The sequence below is a fragment of the Lathamus discolor genome, chromosome 2 (assembly GCF_037157495.1).
Source record: "Lathamus discolor isolate bLatDis1 chromosome 2, bLatDis1.hap1, whole genome shotgun sequence".
Lineage (NCBI taxonomy): Eukaryota > Metazoa > Chordata > Aves > Psittaciformes > Psittacidae > Lathamus > Lathamus discolor.
The window spans coordinates 19402270-19427392 of record NC_088885.1 but is presented as its reverse complement, the minus strand read 5'-3'; the positions used below and the strand labels follow the sequence as shown (position 1 = coordinate 19427392).

General features: G+C 37.7%; 1 protein-coding gene across 7 annotated transcripts in view; it reads left to right on the top strand.

The window, feature by feature from the left end:
• The window catches only part of SATB1 (SATB homeobox 1), a 92609-nt gene that overhangs the window by 25299 nt on the left and 42187 nt on the right, over positions 1 to 25123 (top strand). For all 7 annotated transcript variants that reach the window (XM_065666035.1, XM_065666036.1, XM_065666034.1 and 4 more), the window contains 5 exons: positions 892 to 1068; positions 1894 to 2020; positions 2748 to 2871; positions 20683 to 20794; positions 23500 to 23954. In XM_065666035.1, the coding sequence (XP_065522107.1) occupies positions 892 to 1068; positions 1894 to 2020; positions 2748 to 2871; positions 20683 to 20794; positions 23500 to 23954 (995 nt within the window). The remainder of the gene's footprint in view (positions 1 to 891; positions 1069 to 1893; positions 2021 to 2747; positions 2872 to 20682; positions 20795 to 23499; positions 23955 to 25123) is intronic.

The following is a 25123-nucleotide window of genomic DNA, read 5'->3' as shown; positions in this document are numbered from 1 at the left end:
TTGGATCATTAGTTACTTCTCTGTCTGTTGTCAAAAGGGAGGGAAAAAAAATAAAAAAAGCAAAAGGAAAAGGTTATTTGCCTAATATTCTGTGCAATGTAGGGAAGGGTTTGTTGTATGATGTTACAAAACTGGAAATTAGTAGTTGCTTTTAGGCTTCTCAAAATAGCAATATGAATACCAGAAATGTGGAATGTAAAGGGCAGGAGGCAACAACAACCGCAAAAAAACCCCAAACCAAACCCTGAACTGCAAGTACACTTCTGAAAACAGCATTGAAATCTTGATTTGTTTCTTAAAGATGCGAGTGAAAGTACTGCTCAAGTGCACTCAGTGAATGAAGCACGAATTAGTGTTAACTTTTGCCTTGTTTCCTTGTGTACTGTTTTCAGAGGGAATGTATAACACACAAGGTGATTTGTTGTTGATGTTGAAAGCAATTAAATATTTTTGGCAGGACTAAGAAAGTTTTAATGTTAACGAACAAAATTATGTAGCTGGTACTAAAATGGCTTACAGTGAAGGCATCTGCAGTATGTATTTAGGTTCTCATGCTGCCTGCTACTCACAACAAATCAGGCAGGACAGAGAGAATCAACTTCTCTTCAGTCAACCTTGTTACTTCTATAGAAGGTAATTCTTTAAATCTGTAACCGATCAAGCGAGATAAATTTGCATTTCTGCTTTTCAGAGAGATGTAGGTTTTGTAGAACTTTCTCTTTTTTGGGGGAGGGTGAGGGGAAAGGACTTGGGGAATATGTTTAACAAATATTTGTGATGATTCTTGATGCCTCCTCTGCCTGTTTGTACAGGTTTTATTTACATAACGCTGTATAGACCCACCTACTGTACTATAACTCAAGTTTAATATGTTAAATATTTTTTTAATAGGAAGTATGCTTCCAGTTTTCTGTGTAGTAGAACATTATGAAAATGCCATTGAGTACGATTCTAAGGAGGAGCATGCAGAATTTGTGTTGGTGAGGAAGGATATGCTTTTCAACCAACTGATTGAAATGGCATTGCTATCACTTGGATATTCTCATAGCTCTGCTGCCCAAGCAAAAGGTAAATACGATTACAAAATTGTACGATGAATTCTGTTTGTTTATGGGGCCTTGGGGGAGGGGCAGGATTTCTTTCAGGATCGCGATGCAGGTTTTGCTTCTTAAACTTCTTGCAGATTCTGTCTCTGTGTGTCTTTTTTGCATTCACGTATTTTTGTTACTGCATGTTTTGTTCGTGGGGAATGTGGAGGTAAATTCTTCTCTTTTTTTCTTTTTTTGTTTGTTTAAAGAAAAAAAAAGACTTCAACTGAATCATTAGTATGCTTATTGACCTTAATAATCTGCTCCACTGAGGATCCACAAGGAAGTGTAAAGCATATTTGAGCAGATGGACTGTTGAGAGTCAACTTGCATTTATGACTGAATATCCAGCTCTGTTTCTTTTATTTTGTTCCTGATGGTTTTATAGACTGCAAAGTGTTTGGGGTTTTGGTTTTTTTTTTCTGTACTCAGTCCTTGCATTGCAAAATCCTTTCTAATTTAGCAAGAGGAATGGTATTATATCATATCCTATTTGAATTCATGGGAACTTAGGAAAATACACTTCTATATGTATTAAAAAATCACGACTGTAAATGCATTTGTATAATTTCATAATACAGATAAAGCCTATGCTTGGTGATGTGTGGGTGGGAGTTTTTTTTTTTGGGGGGTGTTCTTTTGTTTTGCCAGATTTAAGAGGCTAGAAACAAAGGTGGTGATCTTGTTAAAATCAGATACTTCTTTTGCCCCTAGGAATTAACAGGTAAATTACTTTTTTTTCCCCTCAATTTTTCCTGCCCTTCTTGACAACTTCCCCTCCCCTCAAAAAATAAAAATCCCTCAGGGCTTATCCAGGTTGGGAAGTGGAATCCAGTTCCACTCTCCTATGTGACAGATGCCCCCGATGCTACAGTAGCAGACATGCTGCAAGACGTGTATCATGTGGTCACACTGAAAATCCAGTTACACAGGTAAGTTGCATACCAGTTCTGGGACCTGAACTGTTACTTGTCTGCTCTTACTGTTCTTATGGCTCGTATTTAATTCCCACTGTGCTGTGTGCTCAAAGTACAAAGGCTTATCTAAATTCCTTTTTAGTTACTCTAATTCTTCTTTAACTTACAGTATACTATTGCTGAAAAGTTTTATAGCTCTGATACATAGATTTTCTTTGGATATCTCATTAAAACTATATTGCATTTTAGTCAATTAAATGATGCATTACAAGAAGGCATTTTACATAAAGTTTACTTAAGAGAAAAATATTTTTGCATATCATGAACAGTACCATCTGTGTGCATTTTGTAGAAGAATGACTTGCTCACACTTATTGTTGCTGTCTAGGTTCTTAAATTCACAGTAACAAAAAAGAAAAAAAACGGTTAATATATTAATGCTTTTCATGATCAGTTGTGAGAAAGCATTGCACCTTAAATTGTTTTACCAAGCGCATCAGAGCAGGAAGGTAGAAGTAACATGAAAAAATAGTCGCCACATGCAGCTGATGTATAATTCATGCATCAATACAGCAGATGTGTTGTATAAAGTAATTAACTAATCGGAACAATCAGGAGACCGAGAGCAATCTCCAGATGCATCTGCTTGATGCGCAAAATGAAATCTGTCTGTCTTAAAGGAATGTTCTGCAGCAGGATGCAATCTTGTAATAATCCCTTTTCTAATCTGTGTTTCAAATAGTTGCCCTAAACTAGAAGACTTGCCTCCTGAACAATGGTCTCACACAACAGTAAGAAATGCTCTGAAGGACTTACTGAAGGATATGAACCAGAGTTCATTGGCCAAGGAATGTCCCCTTTCACAGGTACTTAGCATAACATGTAATAAATAATAAAGCACTATAGGCAACGGTGATGTGAGATTTGAGATTTCTACAGACTGTAGCAAGTAGTACCCGTGGAGTGAATCTGCCAAATATGCAAATTCATTTGACCACTTCATGATCTTTATAAATATGCCTGATTCATTTTGAACATAGTCTTACAACGTTTCCCATGGGGAGCCGTGAAAGGTTGTTTACACCACACTAAAATTGTCTCACAGCAAACTGGATTTTAACTGTTTTTTTGTCTTTAGTCTTTGAACTGCTTTGATGCAACTACTTTTTTCAAGCACATGTGTTCAAGATGTTAAAAGGCTCTTTACTTATTGCTGTCAAAAGTACTACTGAATCTGAATGCTTGTTAGATAACCTACAGTAGTTTTAAATGCTAATTCATAAAATGAGACAGTCTTTGGCATGCTATATGAGACGGGAATAAAGAATAAAGCTCCTTGGATGATGTGTTGTTGTTGCAAGCAACCAAAGGAAAAGCAGTCATTTATTAGTTCTAATCAAAATATACCTAAACAAAAATGAAACCTCAATTTATGCATTGCTAAATATTGAACTGATGCTTTCCTCAAGCCTTAGCAGTATTGTTTTTTTCTGCCATTCTTTTTGTAACTGTTTTGTCCGGTTACTGTAAAGGCACAACTTACTTTTCTGTGCACTGCGGTGTCCAATGATGCTATGGTGGGAACATCATATTTCTTTCCACCTTTTAAATTAAAAAAAATGTGTATGTTGTGCAGCAGCAGAGGGAAATTCAGTATACAACTAAATGATGCTGGTTGTGGTAGGGAATGGAGAAAGGAAATTAAGGAAGTCAAGGTATTTTTATGGGGATTTTATTTCTCTTGCTGAGAATATTGGAGTAGTTGCCTCTGAAAGACTTCAGTTAATCTATAAAGGACTACTCTCTGTCTGTCTTTCCAGCGGATATATTAGCAGGCTGTTTTCCCATTGCTTTTTTTCCCTTATGGTTAGATTGTTTTCAGTGGCTCCAATATAGGAAGTTGTGAAGTGGAAATAATCAAAATTATTTTCACTGGTTGCAAACCATCCCAGTAGTGTGTCTGCAAAGTTATCTTGTATATGCCTACTATAAAAGCATGTGAACTTTTGCACTGCTGGCTTATGGAAGCTGCAGATAATCTAGGATTTTTCTCCATTTTAATAGTGCTGGCTTGTACTTGATACTGGTGGAAAGCAAATAAATTCTATCGAGATGGCATATTTATTTGGACACCAGGTTTCCCATAGCAGCTTCTGTATATAAGTAGATGATGCAATGATAAAGCAGAAAAAAAGGTTTTAAAATTAATATTTCACTAGATATTTCACTTCATATCATGGTACTCAAGAAAATTCTATCACTACACTTTTAAAAAGTTGGGTTTTAAATTATACTGGATTTTTATATAATAATTTTAATGGACAAAGGCCATGTTGCCTAATAATAGCTCTTGACATTAGCAGTTGAGATAACCAAAACCCCAGGATACAGAACTCTGATTTTTGGGCTGTTTGTTTACTGGTTTGCACTGAAAGAATATACTTAAAGCCGTCAGCTTGATTCTGTTGTTTAAAGCATGCTTATTTTGTCATCTCTATCTTCACTAGCACTGTGGTAGTTGGGTTGCAAGAATTTAAATAGCTTCTCCTTTTCTTCTTTCTTCAAAGACCAAATCACATTACGCTTAAAATACATTTGTTTATTCTTAACTTTTGGAAAAAAACCGCTGTTACAGTGGTTGATCAAGAACCCATCAGTCAGTTTAGATATTCCCATTTCCATCCAGGAGCTTGAGGGAGGACGTGTTGATCTGACGGTGTCCTTTTCACAGGACTAAATTAAGTTGAATGCTTCCCATATTTGCTTAACTAATAACTTACTGTATATCTCTCATATGGATGGGACACTGATTTAAGAGTGTCTCTGTTTTATTAAACACATTAGTTTGCGAATTGCCATGCAGTGGTGTGCTGCTGCAACAGAGGCGAGATGTAAGAGCACGGCAGAGGTCAGGAGGCAGTGTTTCCTTAGAGGGTCCATCAAAATGCCATCATGGGAGATTCTTCTAAGAGCAGAGGAGTGGTCTCTCCCGTTATGTACTTCCACGGGCATAGGTAATGCTATATGAAGTGCTTCATCACAAATGCAAACTAATGCAGTGACACTGTACCATAACTTATTAACACTGTTATATAATTTATTAACTACAGAAAAGTGACTGAAAGTGGAAATGAGAGTAACTTATCGTTACTGTCATTAGCAGTGCTCTATTTTGTGTAGGTACAGAAGGATTTGTTGTAAAGTATCTAAGTTGCTGTGCTCAATGCATGGAATCTCCAAAGCCCCATCTAAGCATGGAAAACTGAGAGTCATCATTGTCACTTAGAATTTACTGTATTTTCTTAATTAATCTTGCATTTTGTGTATTAAAAAAATTGCTCATATTTATTCAGAATACTGATATTCTATGTACTGCAAAGAAACCCAAGTAGACTATTTTTATACTGCAGATATATTTAATAGCTTGAAAATATGTGAGCAAACAAACTTGGAGATCCAGTTTGTCTTAATTATAGAGTCTTGAAAACTTAACAGCATCATCTACTTAGGTAGGTTTTCTTTCCTTCTTCTCTTTTCTTCCCCATTTCTTTTCTTGTCCAACTAAAACCATAGGGCATACAGGAATGACGTCTTCATGCCTTCCTTGGTAAAATACCACTGTGACTCTTGCTCTCATTAGGAGAGCTAAATATATGGTCTCTTTTGAACCTACTGTAATTGTCCCACTTTGTGGGTTCTGTGACCACACCTGAAGCCCAGGTTTGTCACTCAGTGTATGAGCTTATGCCACAGGGTATCACGGTTGACTTAATTTGAAGTACTCGTGATGGACCAGAGCAAATGCATGTCTCTGAATTGCTGTGGAATTGCAAGCATCTATCCAGAGGTTTTAGTTCTCAAATTTTTGGTATCAAGTAGGCAAGGTAAAAGCATGCTGCAATTTTGTATGGAAAACCAAGCTTGTTCTGAACTGTATGCTGCAGTGTGTATTTTCATGCTTTACCTCGGGTTTGCAGATTTTATTGCTAGAGAGGAGCAGCATACACAAATGCCAGGTGAAAGACTTTTCGTGTTTGATATGCATGGCTCACTTAATTTCTGCTTCCTTTCCAGACCTCTTTTGTTGGGGAAGGCAACTTGGAATTTAATCTAGCACTCAATTTTGGGCCATCTTGTGCATTCCATTAAATTGGTGCATCTCGCGAGTGGCCTAGATCTCATTTCCCTCTTGTTTTGGCTCTCCAGTCTCCAAAGGGCTGTAAAGAAATTGTTCTACCATCAATTCTTATTTCCAACCCCTTGCACAGAAGCTCTATTCTACCTTGGTCTGTTGGGAGCTGTTCTAAAGTGATCAGGCAGGCAAGCCTATTGCCTTTATTTATTTAATGTTAGTCCTTCCATCTCTTTACTCAGCCTTAGTGCTAGAATTTTCATACTTCACAGTTTTGCTCTGGTTTGGTTTTAAGTGCAGAAGTCTCTCATTACTTCCACAGTTGTTTTGTCCCTATTGAATTATATTGTCTCTCATTCTCTCTCTCTCTCTCTCTCTGTGAATATATATATATATTCACACACATATAGCTAAATAACCTTTTATGAGGGAGAGGAGAACATGGGCTATCAGAAATTCTTTTAATAATTCTGGAACAAACTCATTGTTTGCTTTTGAACATTTAGATGTACTCCTTATCTTGAGTTCCTGTAACCTTTACCACGAAAAGAAGATAACAAGTCACCTACCAAATGAAGAGATTGTAGAGATGAATTAGTATCTGGGCACCCCTTTGAAAATATATGATCAAATGACATTGACTTTTCCACTGGTATTATCTTGCCTTTTTTTTTTTTTTTTTTTTTTTTTTTTGCTACAAAAAGATTTTTTTAAATGAGTGTTGTTAGTATTCACAAACAGGCATTTTATCAAACCCACTGCAAAAGCACTTCTGAAGCAAGGGATTTTTTTCTTTTCCCTCATAGCGTCCTGAAATGTGAAGGTGGGCGATTTTTTTGTTGTTTGTTTTTTTTTTTTCCTTTGCTCATCCTTTGAACCTGCTTGTATATATACAACCAATAGTCTGTGCACTATGGATGAGAAATTCCAGGCCTGATGTGTAGTAGAATCTCAAATCTCATGGTTTATTTATTTATTACATATTTTGTAGGGGGTGTGTAATATTTGCGTGCACTGTATCAAGAGGCTGTGATACTTAGGGACATAGTCATTTACAGACATTCCATGTTTAATTTCTTTTTTAAGATATTTGTGTGTGCCTACACACCCCCACCCCTCTGCCATGCCTGTAATGTTTTACATAAGTTTGCTCCTGATGAAGAGGGAATAGCATTTTGTCGGATAGAGGGATATACACTTGCATTCCAGGAAATGTATGCGCACACAGAGCAAGTGCTGGTATGATACCCAAGTCTGAATAGCTTTGCACTTGTGATAAATATAGCTATCCTGATTGCATTTTGATCAAACTTCTGTCTGTTGTGCATGGTTGTCTGCATCTGACATGGGCACCATATAGATCATATAATTTCCTTTCTGTTCAGATATCCTGCCCAGAATTTGCATGTTGTTTTATGCAGACACCGTGCCGACATCGTATGATCTGGCAGAGATGCCAGACAGAAAGCTTGCTCAGAACATCAGTGTTTCTCAGTTCACCTGATCTGAAGGCACCTGGCATCATAGCAAATAAGCAGCATGATAGAAAATCCTCTCACATTTTCTCACTGCTGTTCTGACCATCCCACCTCCAAAATCCTACCAAAAAAAAAAAAGCTGCATTTGCTAAAACTAAAATTTCCAGACCTATAAATAACCAAGGAATGAGCTATTAAAAGTAGCCAAAATACATACTTTTCATGAGCAATTTTTAATTCATGCTTTACAAAACTGAAAGGTGGTTGGTTTTCTTTTTTACCTTACACTTTCAATTTTACCTGCCTAGACCTGAGATCAAGTCTTTAGATTTCTTTGTTGCTTCTGACTCTCTTCTATCCTTCTCTCCTCTTCCTCCCCTCCCCCAGTAATTAATAACCTGAGTAAGGAATGTAGCTCCTTTTTCTGTAACTTAGAAGTTACTATACTTTAGATTTTAAAGATGTCATTAATTATTTCAGGGAAGTAAATCCTTGAGGGCCTGGATTCAGGTTTTGGCAGGCAGAGCCTATCAACCCACCCCTCAGTTGCTTAAGAGCATTCACTCTGATGTCTCTTCATGCTGATCTGTTATCTAGATTTTTAAAACATTTTCAATTAACTACTAAAATTTGTGCCCATGATTTTTAGTCATCCAGCTAGGACAGGCAGTAAAGAGCCTGTTGCTGATGGGATGGGGAAGATGAAATGCACATGTTGGTAGAGCTGTGTGAGGACATTCACAGGGCGCTCAACCTTTCAATTGCTTGATCTTTTGATCACTGATTTATGTTCTTTAGATGCATCTAAACACTCTCAGTGTTAAATCTGTGTCATTCTATCTGCAGCTGTTTTATCTGAGCAGCGCCCTGTGAAAAGAGAAAATATATAGCTATTTTTTTAATACCTCTTCATTAGGATTAACATTAAAATCAGGATGTCAAGAATCCCTTTCCAAAACAGTTATAGGTCCTGCACTTGATCTGGGGAGGAGAGCAGTGTAACTTGTTTCTCAAAGAAATGCAGTCCCTTATTTTAGAGGACTCTGTAAGGTGTCAGCATGTCCCTTAGTATGTGTGCTGTTACGAGGTCTTGTGTTTCTGCTTCTGAAATAGTGGAGGAGAGTCCAATTAATTTCTTATTTCTTTTTGTCTACTCCTAAATTCAGCTCTATAGAGATCCAAGTAGCTGTCTTCCCAGGCTCTCCAATGAAAAAAGTACAAAATTCATGTGTTTTCAGGGAATAACAATTTTGGGACTGTGCTCCACACTTTGTGTGTTAACCGCATGGGACTGTATCTCAGCAATTTTGAGAACTGTGTCATGTGAATGGTTATCTGCATTATATGGACTTCAAGCTCTAGGGAAGTGACAGAATGAAAAAGGAGCACAGCACATTTTCTTCTGATACATTTTCCTCCTAAAATGTGCACTTGTTGTAGAACTAAGTCCTACCTGACTTCTGTTTTCATTTAGTGGTCCTAAAATGTTATATAGGCTAACTCGCATTTTAAATACTTGTGATGATGTTCTTTTATTTATATATATACACACATATATATATATAAAAACATGCTTCCCCCCCCCCCCTTTTTTGTTACGTTAGAGGCAGTCAAGTAATGCACTGCTACAAAATTCTGTGTTTATTCATTCTTGTTTCTTGTATGCTTCTTAACGCAGTCATGGCCAAGTGCAAACCCTGATTTATTTATTTTTTCCCCATAACTTTATTAGAGGGTTAACAAGCAACTCCTCCAATGTTCCTTAAAGCAGGATTGAAAATAAGTCTTTCTTTCTCGTCTTATTGGCAAATAGTTGGCTGTAGAGTACTGCACAAGTATAAACAACATGAGAGATCCTTTAACATAACATGAGAGAGCCTTTAGTCGCTTTGCTCCTTAGCTTTGGAGCTCATTGCCAATTGAACTAAGGAAAGCTCTGGCTGTTGGGACTTTTAAATCTAGACTTAAAAGTTATTTGTTCTGTTTAGCATTTTTAAAATTATTCTATTAGGAATTGTATGTGCTTCAGTTTTAATTTTAACTCGTAATGATTGTAAAGCACCCTGGGATGCTTGCATGAAGGGCGCTACAGAAACCCAAGATTGTATTGTACTGTGTTGTAATGTATTGTATCATTACATGGTGCTGGAGTTGGACCACGGACAATTCATATAGAAAGCATTTGAATACTTAGCTAAAGATAAGGAGTGAGTGTTGGGGGGGTACTCTCTCTTCTTGCTTCTTTTCCCCCTTTTCTGTCAGTTATTTTATTAAACTAAATTAACATGGCAGTTACTCCCTAAGAAATGCCAGCATAATTTACTGCTGCAAAGGGGCTCAAAATGTAAACCAGATGATAAACTAAAAATAAAAAAGTCCACATTAAGATTTAATTGCACTTCCCTTTCTATATTACGTTCTTATGTAAAATACATTACAAAACAGTACTTTCTTTATCACTTCCTTCACTTTTAACTGAATTTCATTAACAATAAAGAAATACATTGTCTCTGTTTCAGTAATGTCACTTGACAGTTAATCCGTTAACTTGATGTACATGTCTTTTAAGATTTTTTTTTTATTTTTTCTTTTTATTATTATTTTTTTTTTTACGAAGAACATGATAGCACTGACTGGAGCCAAGTATTGCACAATCATGTGATTTGCAAGTTTCCCAGCTCGCAGCTTTGCCAGTGCAGGTCAATTCACACCTGCCACACTTATGCCATTCTGGTCCTCATGTTGCTTTTCCTCAGTGATTGTCAGAGGTAGAGAGAGTTGTGCACGCGGCTCCTTCCTTCCCCCTCCCTCCCCGCTCCGAATGTGTGGTAAAGCCTGTGCATTGGAAGTGTCTGCTCAGGAATTAAATGGAGTTTAATTTCTGTCCATTAGGAAGCTGCTATCCACATCACCAATTAAGCCTTCTATTTAAAGGGAGAGGAGATACGTATGTCTACATCTTAATCACTGCTGCGACTGGTTTGCAGAGACCTTCCCTGACTGGTTCAGTTATTACTAGCAGTGGTGGGAGGCACAGAGATCAGCGAGATTATAAAACCTACCCAAAAGCTGAGCAAATTCTGTAGGTGCTGTAGCGTCACTGTCAGCAGATTTAAAGCTGAGGTATGCTTATGTTAAGGGGACGCAGGGGTGTAGGCAAAAAGATGCTTTGGGAGAAAATGACTTGAATTCGTAATAATTTTTTACCTGACAGGAATGAAAGCAAAGCAGGACCCACTGAGAGGTACCTTACTGAGAGGCAGTGCTAAGACATGAGCAACTCTCACCTTGTCAGACCAGACTCATTGCATTTCTTTGCTCTAATCATAACTTAGGAAGGAGAGAGATGCATTTCTCAAACAGACTCTGAGCAAAATTCTCGAAGCTTGCTCCCTCCCCTACACTTTCTAATTTTTTTTAATTAATAATTAGGTTCTTCCTTTCTATTTCCAAGAAACATGGTAGGAAAACCTAAGGCGGTGGTGAGCTTTGTATCTTTCCTTGGACACTTCTTTATGAACAGTACAAATAGTATCGGATTCCTCCAGTGCCTTGCAGCAGTGATCAGAAGACAGGTTTTTCAGGACAGCAGCAACCTCAGACCTGCCTGACTCCAAGCCATGGGATAAATTACTCAAAAGGGAAGAGTTCCATTCCCCAGGGGTGGGAACAGATGAAAGGTTCTACTCATATACACCTGTCTCTATTATTTTTATTTTATTTGTTGAGGCCTAAGATTTCCTATGCTGAGAATTGCAGTCCTTCTATAAGCTTGCACTGTGCTAAACCATAACCTGTGCCTGGCTGTGCCACCTTTCCAAAGGATTTGTTACTTCTTAGTAAACTGTCATGGAGAAGGATGGGTTTTGTGATGATGGAAAACTGAAGCACACGAGAAAGACATTAGTGTCAATGGCCTTCCTAGAAATGGAAAGGAGATTTCAGCTCCCTAAGTTTACCTAGTGGTATTTTTTAGTTGAGTCAGTATATAAAGATTCTCTCAGAATTCTGGGTGGTTCTCTGTATGTATATATGTATGCATGACAATGAAATCCCACCAAAATGTATTTGCCAGCTAGTATGTCCCCAAGCTCCTAAAGCTGCATTCCTTATTCTGCACTTTGTTGTTAAGGATGAGCTTTGTGTGCTAAACCTAATCTAGCTATGTTTTTTCTAATTTATATATTTTAATGTAAGGGGTAACTAAGAAAAATCTGCTAATAAGTATACCCTCAATGTTCATGTGCAGATTCCACATGGAAAGCTAGCTGGCGTACTTCTTTCTTGATTTACCTTCATTGAATGTGGCATATTTCATGATTTTTCAGAGCATCTATAGTTTTCATAAACTCTTCTCAGTGCAAGGCAGCAACACACAGGCAAAACTTGGTGTCTTGGCTAACATAGCTTCTTAAAATGCCACCTTCATATGACTGCTTAGCAGAAATTAAGAATCCATAACAAATTTCATACTATAACTGATTTTTCTTCTGGCAAATTTTTACATTTTTCTCAGGACAGAAAATAGTCTATTATTTATAGGCCTTTAACAGCATAAATATCCCCATAGAATTCTTATCTATATGATTAAGAATAGTCAGATGTACAGGTGGCTCATAAAGAGGCACATGGCCTGAAACAATAAATCTGGCACTTAAGCATTTAAACAAAGGAGAGGCAAGGGATGTTACATTTGGCATAGAGGGGTATTTAAACAAGCAAAGGAATGAGAGAGGCACTGACTAGGAGTGGAAATTGATGAAGTTCAAACTAGAAGCTAGTTGTACATTTAAAAGAAGAAAAAGGTACACGGCTACTAAGAGAGATTACCACAGGATGTGGTGGAAGGTCCAGCACAAAAAGTCTTCAGATCAATATCAGATGTTTGCTCTAGCTCAGCCACAGGTAACTTGGCTGAATTCAGAAATTGCTAGATGAACTTCTAGGGTCTCTTTTGATGTAATGTCCAAATAGGTGCTTAAAATGATCCCTTTTGGCTTGAAAAGTCTTCAAAAAATGTGTAGGAAAAGGGATCAAAGAAAAGGCATATCCTAAACACCAAAAGAAATTCAGCAAGACAACTGTTGGTGTTACTGAGTCTGATGACTTCTTGTCTGGACATTGTGCCTTAGGGCTCAACTTCATGCCAGACATCTGATGCTTTGCCTAGCAGAACAGTGGAATCCGAGAAGAGACTTGCTGAAAATCATGTCCTATTTCCCAGCAAGGAAATCTTCCTTAACGTGATGGATAACGCTAGGCAATTTTGAAGAGCCTTTTACAAAAACTGTAGTGAAAACAACCACTGAGGCTCGTTGAAGATAGAGCTATTGTCAACATCTCTATCAAGAGAGTGTACATTGTTTTGTGCAAAAGGTTTATGTGCCCAAAGCTGAATTTAATGCATTAATAGATTTAAAATGACCCTTATCAGACAAAGCATTTGCATTAGGATAGCATTTGGAAGCATGTGGATTAGGATTAGCATTTCCAGATAGGAAACAAGTCGGAAGCACTCTGACCTGGAACAGAATAATTGGAAATAAAAGCAATCCACCTGAGAGGAAGGCTGAAGGTGTCTCTTACTGCGGATTTTCACCAGATCAGTCTTTGAGACCACCAAGGCCTCACCCCAGATTTTTTTCTGTACAAGAAATACTGTTTTGCCCTATTCATATCCACTCTGCGTGATCTAGATTGTCCTCCTGGGCTTCAGCTTCCTCTAGTCTCGTTCCTTGCATCCTAAGGAGAAGAGATGAGTATAGGCATGCAGGCTTCAAGTAGTGAATTGCCTCATGTAGGAGCAGCATCAACCTGGAAAAGGGGCTGAGGACCCTGTCTCCACATTATGGGACATACCTTGGAGTAGTTTTGCCCTGGTGCAGCCGTGGTTGGAGCATAGCTTTCGGGTTAGGTTTTCATCCAGCAGAAATTCTGCTTGTATGACCCAAAATAGCTTTGTGATGGGCACTGAAGTAGGAGCAATGGAGGGAGCCTTTGAAAACGTGCATTCCCAATTCAAGCTAAAAGAGCAATCTAGTTACTTCGTAACAGCTTTAAGCAGATTCCTGTCTAAAATTGATAGTGCTTTCCTTACCCTGTGGAGCTCTCAGGTTTCAGAGCTGTTCTGGTAAAGGCACTTGCAAAATCAAAATCTTAGGGTCTAATAATTCACCCCTCAAAATATAGGACCATTTTCATTCCATGAAATAAATGAGAATTACTTATTAAATACTGATTATGTTGCATTTTATGTTTTATCCAGGTTGATTTTAGGAGAGCTTTAGCCAGGGCTTTTAATGTTAAGTACTTACCATTTACAATATTTCTGTGTGCAATAAAAATCAGGATTCTTAAAAAGATTCATGTTGGACATCTGTCAGTGAATACAAAAATGTGTTATGTCTCCTTATCTTTTACAGGTTGAGGTTGTGACTCCTTTTTCTTTCCTTTTTTTAAGTCTAAGGCACTATGCCATAAAGCTTGTGAAGCAGTTATGAAGTTCTTAAAATCTGAATTAACATTTCCCACCTACCTATCTTTCTCTCTTTTAAGCTTTTAACCTTTGTAGATATAAGACTAGTATCTTGGGAAGCAGCTTTTTATTTGAGTTTTATTTATATCCGTCAGTGGGAGATGCTTGGAAAACATTGGGAGAATGCTGCTCTGTCATGCAGCAACTGGGAATTTACATTACAAAATGGTAAAAATAGTGCAAGGATCAGTTCCTTCAGATGCTGAATCCTCATTTCTGATTTTCAAACTCTTCTTGTGGGGGGGTATATTCCTATACGTGCATAAACCTGTGTATATATGATTTGGGTTCTTTTTGTTTTATATGTTTCCTCGTTACATTCAATGTTTTATGTTTACATTAATATGTACATTTGTAATATTTAAAGAGAGCAAAAGGCAGAAAAGGAGGAGGGGATAATTTAGGCTTCACAAGGATAGGAGAAAGGAGGAAAAACATGGTTATATATTAGTAGAAAAGCTTGTGTTGTCATTTTAAGTCTGCCTTTAGGCAGTTTTAACTTATATGACCAGTATTTGCTGTGCAGATCCTTGCTTCTCCTGACCCTGGCAACAGTATGGAGGTCAGATAGCCATCCAAGTGCAATGCCAAAGGCACAAACAAAAGTTTTTTTCTTCTCTGTCCATCTGTGGGGTTTTCACTTATCCTACATGTTTATAGGGCATATGACAACAAATTCCATTGCATTGCTTGCTATAGTTCGAAGTAATGGACCAAGGAATTTAACGTAATTCTTCATATGCAATTAAACTGTCCATTTCATGATTCCTTGTCCAAGAAACAGCTAGTGGCTGGATATATTTAGGCTGCTTTTATTCAGAGTGGCAGATGCTAATTCTCTGCCATACCAGAACACTAGGAACAACATTTTGCCCTGGTTGAGTTTCTGCAGTATGTGGGCTGGCGTAGGCTCAGGCAGGCTAAAATCTTTTGATTTGGGGATAATCTTGTGTTATCTGGTTGGGGCTTGAATGTTCCCTTCTCATTTGAAAAATGTTAATGTAGAGCCTCCTCGGAAATAAGCACTCCTAAGAGTATGGCTTGTATTAAAACTGATGCTTGCAATTTCCACACAAACAAAAGGCGCTGATAGTGACTAGGATTGGGGGAAACAAAGTTCCTCTGTCCTTTATGAAAAGATTCCCCCACACTCCCCCTCCCCAATCTTTAAGCTCTGTTCTGTTCTGCAACTTTATCACTATTCAAACTAGGCCTAGGGACAAAGACTTGTAAGGGTTGTAGCATTGGAACATGCTACCCTGCTGGTGTCTAGGGACGTAAAGTGGAAGATTCATGGAAGAGAAAATAGAATAGAGCCTTAAAAGTTTGGCTTTAAAAAATTGAGCCAGTAGTTTGACAGATTGTTCAGTAAATGTTCATTTTATTGAGAATTATAAAAAAGGTGCTTAACGCCTCTGTGCCATTAATATAATACATTAAAAGGTTACTGTCAAGATTAGTGTCTCAGCTCTGAAAATTGACTGTAGGGTTTATGGGCAGCACTGTTCATACTTTGCTTGGAAGATGAGGTATCTTCTAGTTACCGCTTGACAAAACCATTATGTTGTTACAAGGCTTTATACTGAAAAACTTGATAAATAGTAAAACATAAATAAAATCTCATTTGAAAAGCAGGAGAATAGTTGCTGTCTGTCTTACAGCCAGATTTAGCAGATGCGGGTTTGAATGTAAAACAGTTGTGAAAATAGCCAATGTCAAACTAGTGCAAAATTAAACTTGTGGGGTGTTCTGTTTTCAGTGTCTGTTATTGTTGAAGTACTCCATTTCAAAAGCATGCATTCCTTCCTACAGAAAAAAAATCAGATTCCTTAGTTGAAATTAATTAGCATTCAGAAACCAGATAGCATGTTTTTGGGTATTCATGAGATCTCTGTTTGAAAAAATGTTTTTAACTTGTAGAAATGTGTTGCAACACACAGATGGGAAGAAAAAGAAAAAAAAATGTCTTTAGCAAGCACTGTGTGTAAAAGGAATATTACATTTTGCACGCTCCTGATTACCCTGTGTAAACAGTTTTTGACATCTGTCTTTATAGTTTTCGAGGAGAGGAAGACTTTGTTAAAAGAACCATTTTTATACAGCAGTCACCATTTCAGTCTTGCTTTACCTGTATTATGAAAGCAGATGGTCTGCATGTCTTTTGAATATTTATAACTATCAAAAACAATCTCTTGCTATTCACCCTTAGGCTTATGAGATGTCAGGACTGTTCTGGTTGAAAAAAAATCATCTTGGGTGTTTACAGAAAGAGGATTACATTAAGCTGAAATGACTATACATTTTCCAGTTTAATATTTGTCCATCAGCTGTTTAATCGTATTTAGATAATTGTGTAAATAAGTTGTTGCAGCCCTTGCCCCTTCCACCAAGCAGGCTTGAAGCCTTAAACGCCAATGAATGAGTTGCGAAAAAGCTTGGATTATTTTTCCTAGTTAAACAACCTGGAAGGCCTATATAAGTTTTGGCTACAATGCTTCTTTTGAGGGAAATGTTTCATTTGCAAAGGAATCCCCAATATCTAATTCAGCCGAGTTGTTTTAGGAAGCTGCTGTGTCTGTTACTCTGTGCTAAGTCTGTTCGCATGTGTTTGTTCTGTGTAAATACTGCAGCCCAACTACCCCTTCATGAGGCATGAAAACAACCCCATTCTGCCCATATAAAAATAATTTTAAGGTTATTTAGGGGAAGTTTTGGGACTGTGGGGGTTAAAAGCTTTTTTGACTGGAAGCTGAGCAATCACTGATAACAGATTTTGCTGTGGTTGGTTGATTTGGCAGAAAAGCATGAACAGTTTTGGTTTAGATGATTGAATTAACCTGATTAACATTGTTTTTGTTGTTTTGCAAAAAGGACAACAGTATACTTCTAACGATGATCGGACAATACTTCACCTGGTTGGAGAGCAGTGTTAGAGGCAGTGACTCAGAAATGCCTCCTTTGTAGCACCTGCAGTGGTGGCTGCACTGACCAGCCAGCAAAAAAAGGCTCGGGTCCTTCCTCTTTCTTGCAGGATGCACCTTGCTTTAGAATCTGGCACAATACAAAAGGTGTCTGATTCTACCTTTTTATGAGGTTTTATTTGATGGGCATATGAAAAGAGTTCTGGTTGAGGTTGAAGATATTTCCCCAGGGAGTTCCCTAACTTCTTTGAAAAATGATGGTGTCTGGTTTTCAAATCTCTGGTATTTAATCTTCCTGAGAGAATGGGATTTGGTTCAAACTGCGCTGGGTGAACCTCATCTGAACTTCAGAACGAATTCTACCCCTACCTCCACACAGTTGTTGGATGCCTAATTATAATTAACTTATTTGGCTAAAAAAAGAGCACTTGGGCTGCAGCAGATGGTATAATTCCAGAATAGTGGGATTTCTGTGAAGGTGGCACCATTTCAGATGCGATCTCCTGATTCTCAGAACAGGACTGCTAGTGACATGGTTGGGGTGGGGGAGGGATGGAGAGAGGGGAAAGACAGAAGTTTGGGATCTTGAAGTCTTGCAACTTACTTTCAAGGATAAACTTCTGGGAAATAACATTAAGAGTGCAAATCCTGTGGCCAGGTTTTACATTCTATCAATTTTTTTTGTGATGTGTGAAAAAAAAATCAGATTATGAATGATAAATGTGATGCATTTGAAGATTCGTATGATATGCTTGTATTTGTCATCCCTCTACATGGAAAGCATCTGCCTCTGTGCCTTACAGATAAGGGGTGCCTATGTACTGTTGTACCTGAAAATGGTGTGCTTCAAATACAATCATTTTCATTTTGATTATTGATAAGTGTAAGCCAAGACATGGGGAGCTCCTTTTGTGTAATGACCCAGGAAATAAGAAAAAGTTCACTATTTCTTCTGGATCTCTGAAGACCCCTAAGTTATAGGGTTAATCTTCAGGTTTAGGCCCTAACCATAATGGCCATTCGTGTATGTAGATTGCCATTAAAACAGATAGAAATTCTACAGCAATAAGAGTTATACAGGAATTTCTGTAGCAAAGTGCATCTCTCTGCACTGACGTGACTGCAAGTTTGATGACAATAAATAAAGCATAGAAACAATGAAATTCAATGTTGTCAAGTTATTTTCTGAGTTAACAAGGTAGTAATATTTTATCTGGCTTGTAAAATTTTTCCTTCAGTGAATTAGTAAATAAATCATTGATTCCTCCTGATGAGGATTCTTAACGTAGGTAATATCACTTGAATGTTTGCATGAAGTGTTCTCAAAGAAAATTCAGGATAATTTTCATTTTAAAATGTGTTGAGAATGTCTGTGGGATTTTTATTTTTTTTTTTTTTTTAATCTACTTTGAAGAGCTGGAGCAAAATGCCAGTATTAGCCATCAGAGCCTGAAATTCACGTGTCAAAGTAGGGGAAATTCCTAGCACTGTTATTTAAGCAGGCCAGCTTAAATTTGGCTGTAAAATAAAGTAACTGCATTAATTTTATTCCTGAAGAAGCAGAGGATGTCACAAACTGCCATGTCATTGCCATATATTCCTTGTAAAATGGCATGGAAAGGAGGACTAGGAAATCCTAGACAGAGATCTTCATCAGTAATTGGTAATTTACTAAAATTATTATTGATATACGTGTTTTCATACTCACTGAAGTTATTTGGGCAGGAGAAGACGTCTGAAAGGGGCAAAGTAAAATGAGAGAAAACCACCCTGAAGCCTAAGTGGCATCCTCAAAATATGCACAGACTAATATGGGATGGTGGCCCATTACAAGTGCAACTCCCCAATTTCCACATGCAGATCTGCAGGTTTTGCATGTAGAGTAACTGTGCATTCATATAATTCACCAGTTCAGATCCACAGGATATATGTATCACGTGCCCATGTTTAAAATGGTTTAATCTGTAAAAGAGCTTAAACAATAATTTTGTAAGTATTAGACATTAATGATGCTGCTATTATACTGGAAATTGAAATTGGGTTCAGCTGAGCTTGGTTCAGGTCATTCAGGCTAGAGCTGCTGTAGTCTATTAAGATTTCATTCTCCTTTCCTACTGCTGACAAAAGGCTTCTAGCTAATTTAAGAAATGCCAGATTAATATCAAGGAATGGTAAGAATTTTGGTGATTCAGAGAAACATTAAAATAGCTGCCTGGAGAGTAGACGGTATCCACATTTGGCATAAATAATACTGCCTCACTCTAGCAGTTCTAAGCCTCCACAAATAGCTTGTTACTGAGTAATACGTTAGAAAATGGCTATAATGAACTTCACTAAGATCAATAATCAAGATACTTTTACTCAGAAGCAGAACTGTCCTTATAAAAAAAGACTTACAGTAATATTTATTGCATTTTTACTCCAAACTCTTTCTTCCAGGAGTTATGCAGTTTGTGTAACAAAAGGTTGATGCTATACATTGATTTTATGATAGCACAAATATAGCTAAATGTTACATGCTGAATAGTGAAGAAACATAATAGTCAGGGCTTTGTCTTCTTGACTCTCATTGTTTCCTCAATATGCCGGACGATTCCTGTAGTTAAGCTAAAAGTAACTACTTTCCACATAGAAATCTAAAGTGTAGCCAAGTTCAGTCTATTGAAAATACATTTGCTAATTTTGTTTTTCATACATGATATACTGAATATAATTTTCAAGTTGGAGCATTATATCATTTTGCAAGCCTTAGTCTTACTTGATTTTGTACAAGAATGTACTGGAACCGAAAGTTTTATGCATTGTAAATTCCACTATTTTAAAATTGGTCAAAACTGAGCAGAAGGTAAATTTCTCACTGTAGCTATCTGATATCTCGAGAACCTTTGAGAAAAAAATCATTTCTATCATCCTTTGGTCTATTTTACAGCTAATATTCAGCTACAGAATTAGCTTAAACCACGACAACATGACAATAAGAGCTTTTCATAAGCCTGTTTCTGTAAATCACTTAAAATACTCTGTTCAGGAAAAGCAAGTCTGGATTCATTATGAGTTACTGCATGCATGTTTTATTCTATTACAACCCCCCTTGTTTTATCCCACCAATAGGTGATTTAGATAACTTTTTATCCTATGGCTTTCTGGGGTCTGCCCTGTAATAAGTATCACAAGGGGAATGGGCATGGGCAACTTGAGGCATTGCTTGCATTTTTGGAGTCAGTGTAGGATTTGTATGCCTGTAACCTCGTGTGGGTACATGAAGGGTCAATCAAATTTAAAAGCAGAAATAGTATAGACAAAATGCGCTTTCAAGATTAGCCTCTTCCATCCAGTGCCCATCCCACTGTTTGATGTTTCTTGGTCAATAACTTTGTTCTTCCCTTAGTACATCTGTTTTGGTTTTTTTCCCTCCCATTTACTATATACCTTGGTTTGGTTTTATGCTCAATTAATGAGTTTTTTGAAAGCCTTTGGATAATAAGATTAAAAATGCAATATGGTTCTCAAACTCTAAAAATATAATGGTTTCAACAATTGAAATAACTTGTGCTTTGACTTGTACTGCTCTGTATTACAGATATTTTTTTTCTTCTCCCCTTTTCACACAGAGTATGATTTCTTCCATTGTGAACAGCACTTACTATGCAAATGTCTCAGCAGCAAAATGTCAGGAATTTGGAAGGTGGTATAAACATTTCAAGAAGGCAAAAGATATGATGGGTAAGCAAAAAAAAAAAAATTTTTGGAGCAATGGTGGATATGTACCATTATGTGTCACATCGAGGTCCGTCACACTCATATAAGAAGCCAGGTCCCTTCACAATAAGTTTAGGATGCTTTTGATGAGTAGATGTAGAACGTATATATATAGTGGAAGAATTCATTTAAATAAATATTTGCTATTGAAACAGCCAAACTTGACTTGGGTTGCCAGAGATGTAAAGCTGTCATTCTGTAAATCTAGACATCTTCTACCGCTCAGAATAATAGTTTAAAAACCTGTTCCTGGAACTGTGACGGACTGATTTTCTTAATGTATGTATTTTTTTTCTTGCTCCGGCTAATCTGTATTTAAAGAAACAGGTTTCTATAACTATTACTGCCTTCCAACAAGAATTTCTATAATTTTGTAAATTCACATCTTTCTCTCACTTCAGGACCCTGATTTCAATTCATTTTAAACAAATAGTTGTTGTGACAATTGTTTGCTTGTTGTAGTAAGCACAAGTAAATTACTGGAGAGAAAAAAATCCATCAGTGGGACATATTAATTCTGTAATACCTTTTATCTTTCTGTATTTTCCCATTTTTAGAACTATTTCTTAAACCTGTTAACATGATTTTGAACACTTTGTGTCAGAAAATTTCTCCATAGTTTTCAACAGAATGAAGAAATGGGACCTCAATTAGAATTGAATTTTGAGCTTGACTTGGCTTTCAGTATTTGAAGCAAAATCATTCGTCTACCAAAACGGGTTCCTTGCCTTTTATAGCTTAAGGCTGTAATGAAGACAATGCATCACTTTTGTGATAATTGCTTGAATTACTATTCCAAGCGAATGGCCCACTTGGGTTGATCTCCACTTTTCACTACTGAAAAAAAGGCAGCTTCTTTCTGTTATCTACTTTGTACCTTCTGTGCAACACCGAACCCTTGTTCCGAGACCACCAGCGTCGGTGATAAGATTTCACTTGGTTTCCTGTGGTCTGTGTGCAAGGCAGCTCAGCACCTGCACGGGAGGGTGACCTTTCCACAGCAGGCTCTCCCACCTCCATGGTGGCAATGCTCCTGCGTTGTGCAACTCTTCGAAGTTTTCCTCACTTGAACTGCCAGGACTGGTTGATCACCCATTCCTTGGGGGACAGTGAAGTCAGTGCATAGGAAACACATATAGGGGTGTGTTTTCCTCCATGTTTTCCTCCATAACCTAATGCTGGGGTGAGAGGCAGCACTGCCCCCAAAGCCATAGGGATGAGGAACAAGCTGATGCTCTACTGAGGGACTGATCCACGCTATGGACACCAAACCTCTCTGCAGAACAACTGGCTTGGTTTTCATTTGTTAATTTCTACCCATGATAGGCCAGAGGGGGAACCAAGGCTGTGGGTGGGAATCCAGGTGCTGATTTCTTCTGTTGGCTCTCATCCCTGTGGAAGAAAGTGTGGTCTTGCGCTGAATGACTGTTAGTGAAGATCATAATTACTGTTGAAAAGCTCAAACATTGCCTTTATTTTTTAAAAAATATGTTTTACTATAAGAAAAAAATCACTCTTAACACTTTTGTGAAGATACTGGCATTTTGGTTTGTAAATACAGCATGCTTTCTTAAGACTATTTGCAGACCAGCATTGACAAAGCTCTAGAACTGAGATTGTTTAAAATTATAAAATGCCATACATTGATAAAAAGGCAAGTCCTTTACATCAGCCTGGACTCATTTATATTGTCTTATCAAGCACGAGAGGGATTCTGTAAGAACTCTTGTAGTTTAAAAGACTGTGTTGTTAATTAAAAAGGAGGGTGTGTCAAGGCAGATGAGTTAATACAAGAAAAAAATTCAACCATGTTGCAAGTCACTGAAAAAACCCATGCATACATGGTTGCAAGATAAAGCAGCCCATCTGTGTAATTTACATAAATTATACTAGTTCCTAGCAGTCCCATACAATTGATGCAGCATCTAGAAATTAGCAGAGCATGGGGAGGTCCACACCCCCACCCTGCTTGGTACAGATTTCCAGTGCCTGTAACTGCAGATGTCGTGGTGGGGGACACCACAGGAAGAACAAAACCAGTCACCAAGGGCTTCTTTTTCTCTTTAGTCAGGGTGTGCTTTCCTGTAACTGTCCCCCTACTCTTTGCGCAGATGCACTGACCATTTCACCTGCATCTTCTGCAGCACACGGAGTGGTTTCCTGTTTCCGATCTTTGCCCCCTCTCTAGTTGCTTATTGCCATGTCTGAAGTCCCTTGCATCCATCACTGTGGGGATGTGCTCTGCAGCCACACACCTGAGGTTTAGTTGCGTTGTGCCTTTGCAAAACTCTCAGGAAGTTACTCCTTTGCCTTGTGTGGTTTCCAGCACATAAAGCAAAGGAGTGGTTTTGCCTCTGATGTTCCGCTGGTTCCTCCAAGGGCCCAGTGATGATGATGACCAGTTGGTTGGGTTTTTTGTTTGGTTAGTAGTTTTGGTTTTTGGTTTAGGTTTTTTTTAAATTTTCACTGTACAATTTTTTGTAGGTGAATTTTGAAGGCAAATAGCTGCAACAGTGATGTTACGTGCCTGTTAATCTATGCTGGAGTACAGGAAGCATGAACCTGAGTGCCATTTTATATTTGTTTTTTTTTTTATTAGCAGGAAGAGCATAAAGTTTGTGATTTTCAGTCTTATGTTGGCTTTTTCAATTTTTTTTTTTCCACCGTAGTTGAGATGGATAGCCTTTCTGAACTATCCCAGCAAGGTGCCAACCATGTCAACTTCGGTCAGCAGCCGGTCCCAGGGAACACAGCCGAACAGCCTCCATCCCCTGTTCAGCTTTCTCATGGTAGTCAGCCATCAGTTCGGACCCCGCTTCCAAACCTGCACCCTGGACTTGTATCTACTCCCATTAGCCCTCAGCTGGTAAATCAGCAGCTGGTAATGGCCCAGTTGCTGAACCAGCAGTATGCAGTGAACAGACTTCTAGCCCAGCAGTCCTTAAACCAACAGTACTTGAACCACCCTCCTCCTGTCAGTAGATCCATGAACAAGCCGTTGGAGCAGCAGGTCTCAACAAACACAGAGGTGTCTTCCGAAATCTACCAGTGGGTCCGTGACGAACTGAAACGAGCAGGAATCTCACAGGCAGTATTTGCACGTGTGGCTTTTAACCGAACTCAGGTCAGTCGTCTTTTTTCTCTTTCTTTTTTTCTTTAATCTAAGAGTCCCTTCTTTCTCTCTGTGTTTAGTAATTATCATCATTTAAGTCTCTCCTCATTTCTGCTTTGTCACTTAGCTCCTGTGAAGGAGCCACACTTCCTTGCAGGACCAGTGCCCATGTTGGTACAGTACAGAAATCTTCAGTGACTAGTTGTGGAAATACCCACTGTTCTTACAGACACCTTGGTTCCTCTCCAGTTGTGATGGTTTACGAATAGCTGAATCTTCCCTGGAAAGGAAATGAACAGCTCTATGCAGAACCATTCACAAAGTCACCCAACAGATTGCCTTTTGTGTTGCGAAGGTATACTGACCACATTCATGCACTGAACAATCTGTCTTCTTTTACAGGTATACTGGAGATGGTCTTTTATTCTTGTTTTTATTTATTTTTATTTTAGTGAAAGTCCTAATAACATCTTTTCAGGATTAAAAAATAAAAGCTTTATTTTTAGATCATCTACTCTACATGTATTTTTGTAGTTTGTTGCAAAAACAGTAGTTGCTGAGATTGCTGATGTCCACGTCAGAACATATACTTCAGCTCTTCAATGCAGAAAAAACCAGCTAGCCCTAGCAAAGCTGATAAGTAACACTAAAATGTGTTATTTTTTACACCTGTTTTAGAAGCTAACCCTGTTATAATTTATTCTGCTCTATGAATTTAACTTAATGCCATGTTGCATGGAATTTAATCAAGCAGAAATTATGGAAGAAATGTCAGTATATCCAGTACAAATAATAAGATCTCAAAATTTAGAAGTCTGTTAGAAAATAAAATACAATATTTTTTATACAGAAAATACTTTATAAAAAGATGTAGGTAAAATTGCTTTGGATTCCACATTTTTAAACCTAAGGAACAAGTATTTGTCCATTATAGAATACAGTAAAAGAAATCATAATTTGGGCTTCTCTTGAAATGTTGATGTGTCTTCCTGCATAGCTTAGATAATAAAAATTCCATTTCAAATGCACTGGTACCAGGTTTGAATCAGCATGTCATTTGTAAGTGTTTTGAATTATTATTGCCTTAAAAATTTTTACATCCTCCTTTAGCTAAGAGAAAGTAGAGTCATTGTGTGAATTCTCTGTAGAGCTATGTGTGTGTATGTCTTTCCTTTTAGCAG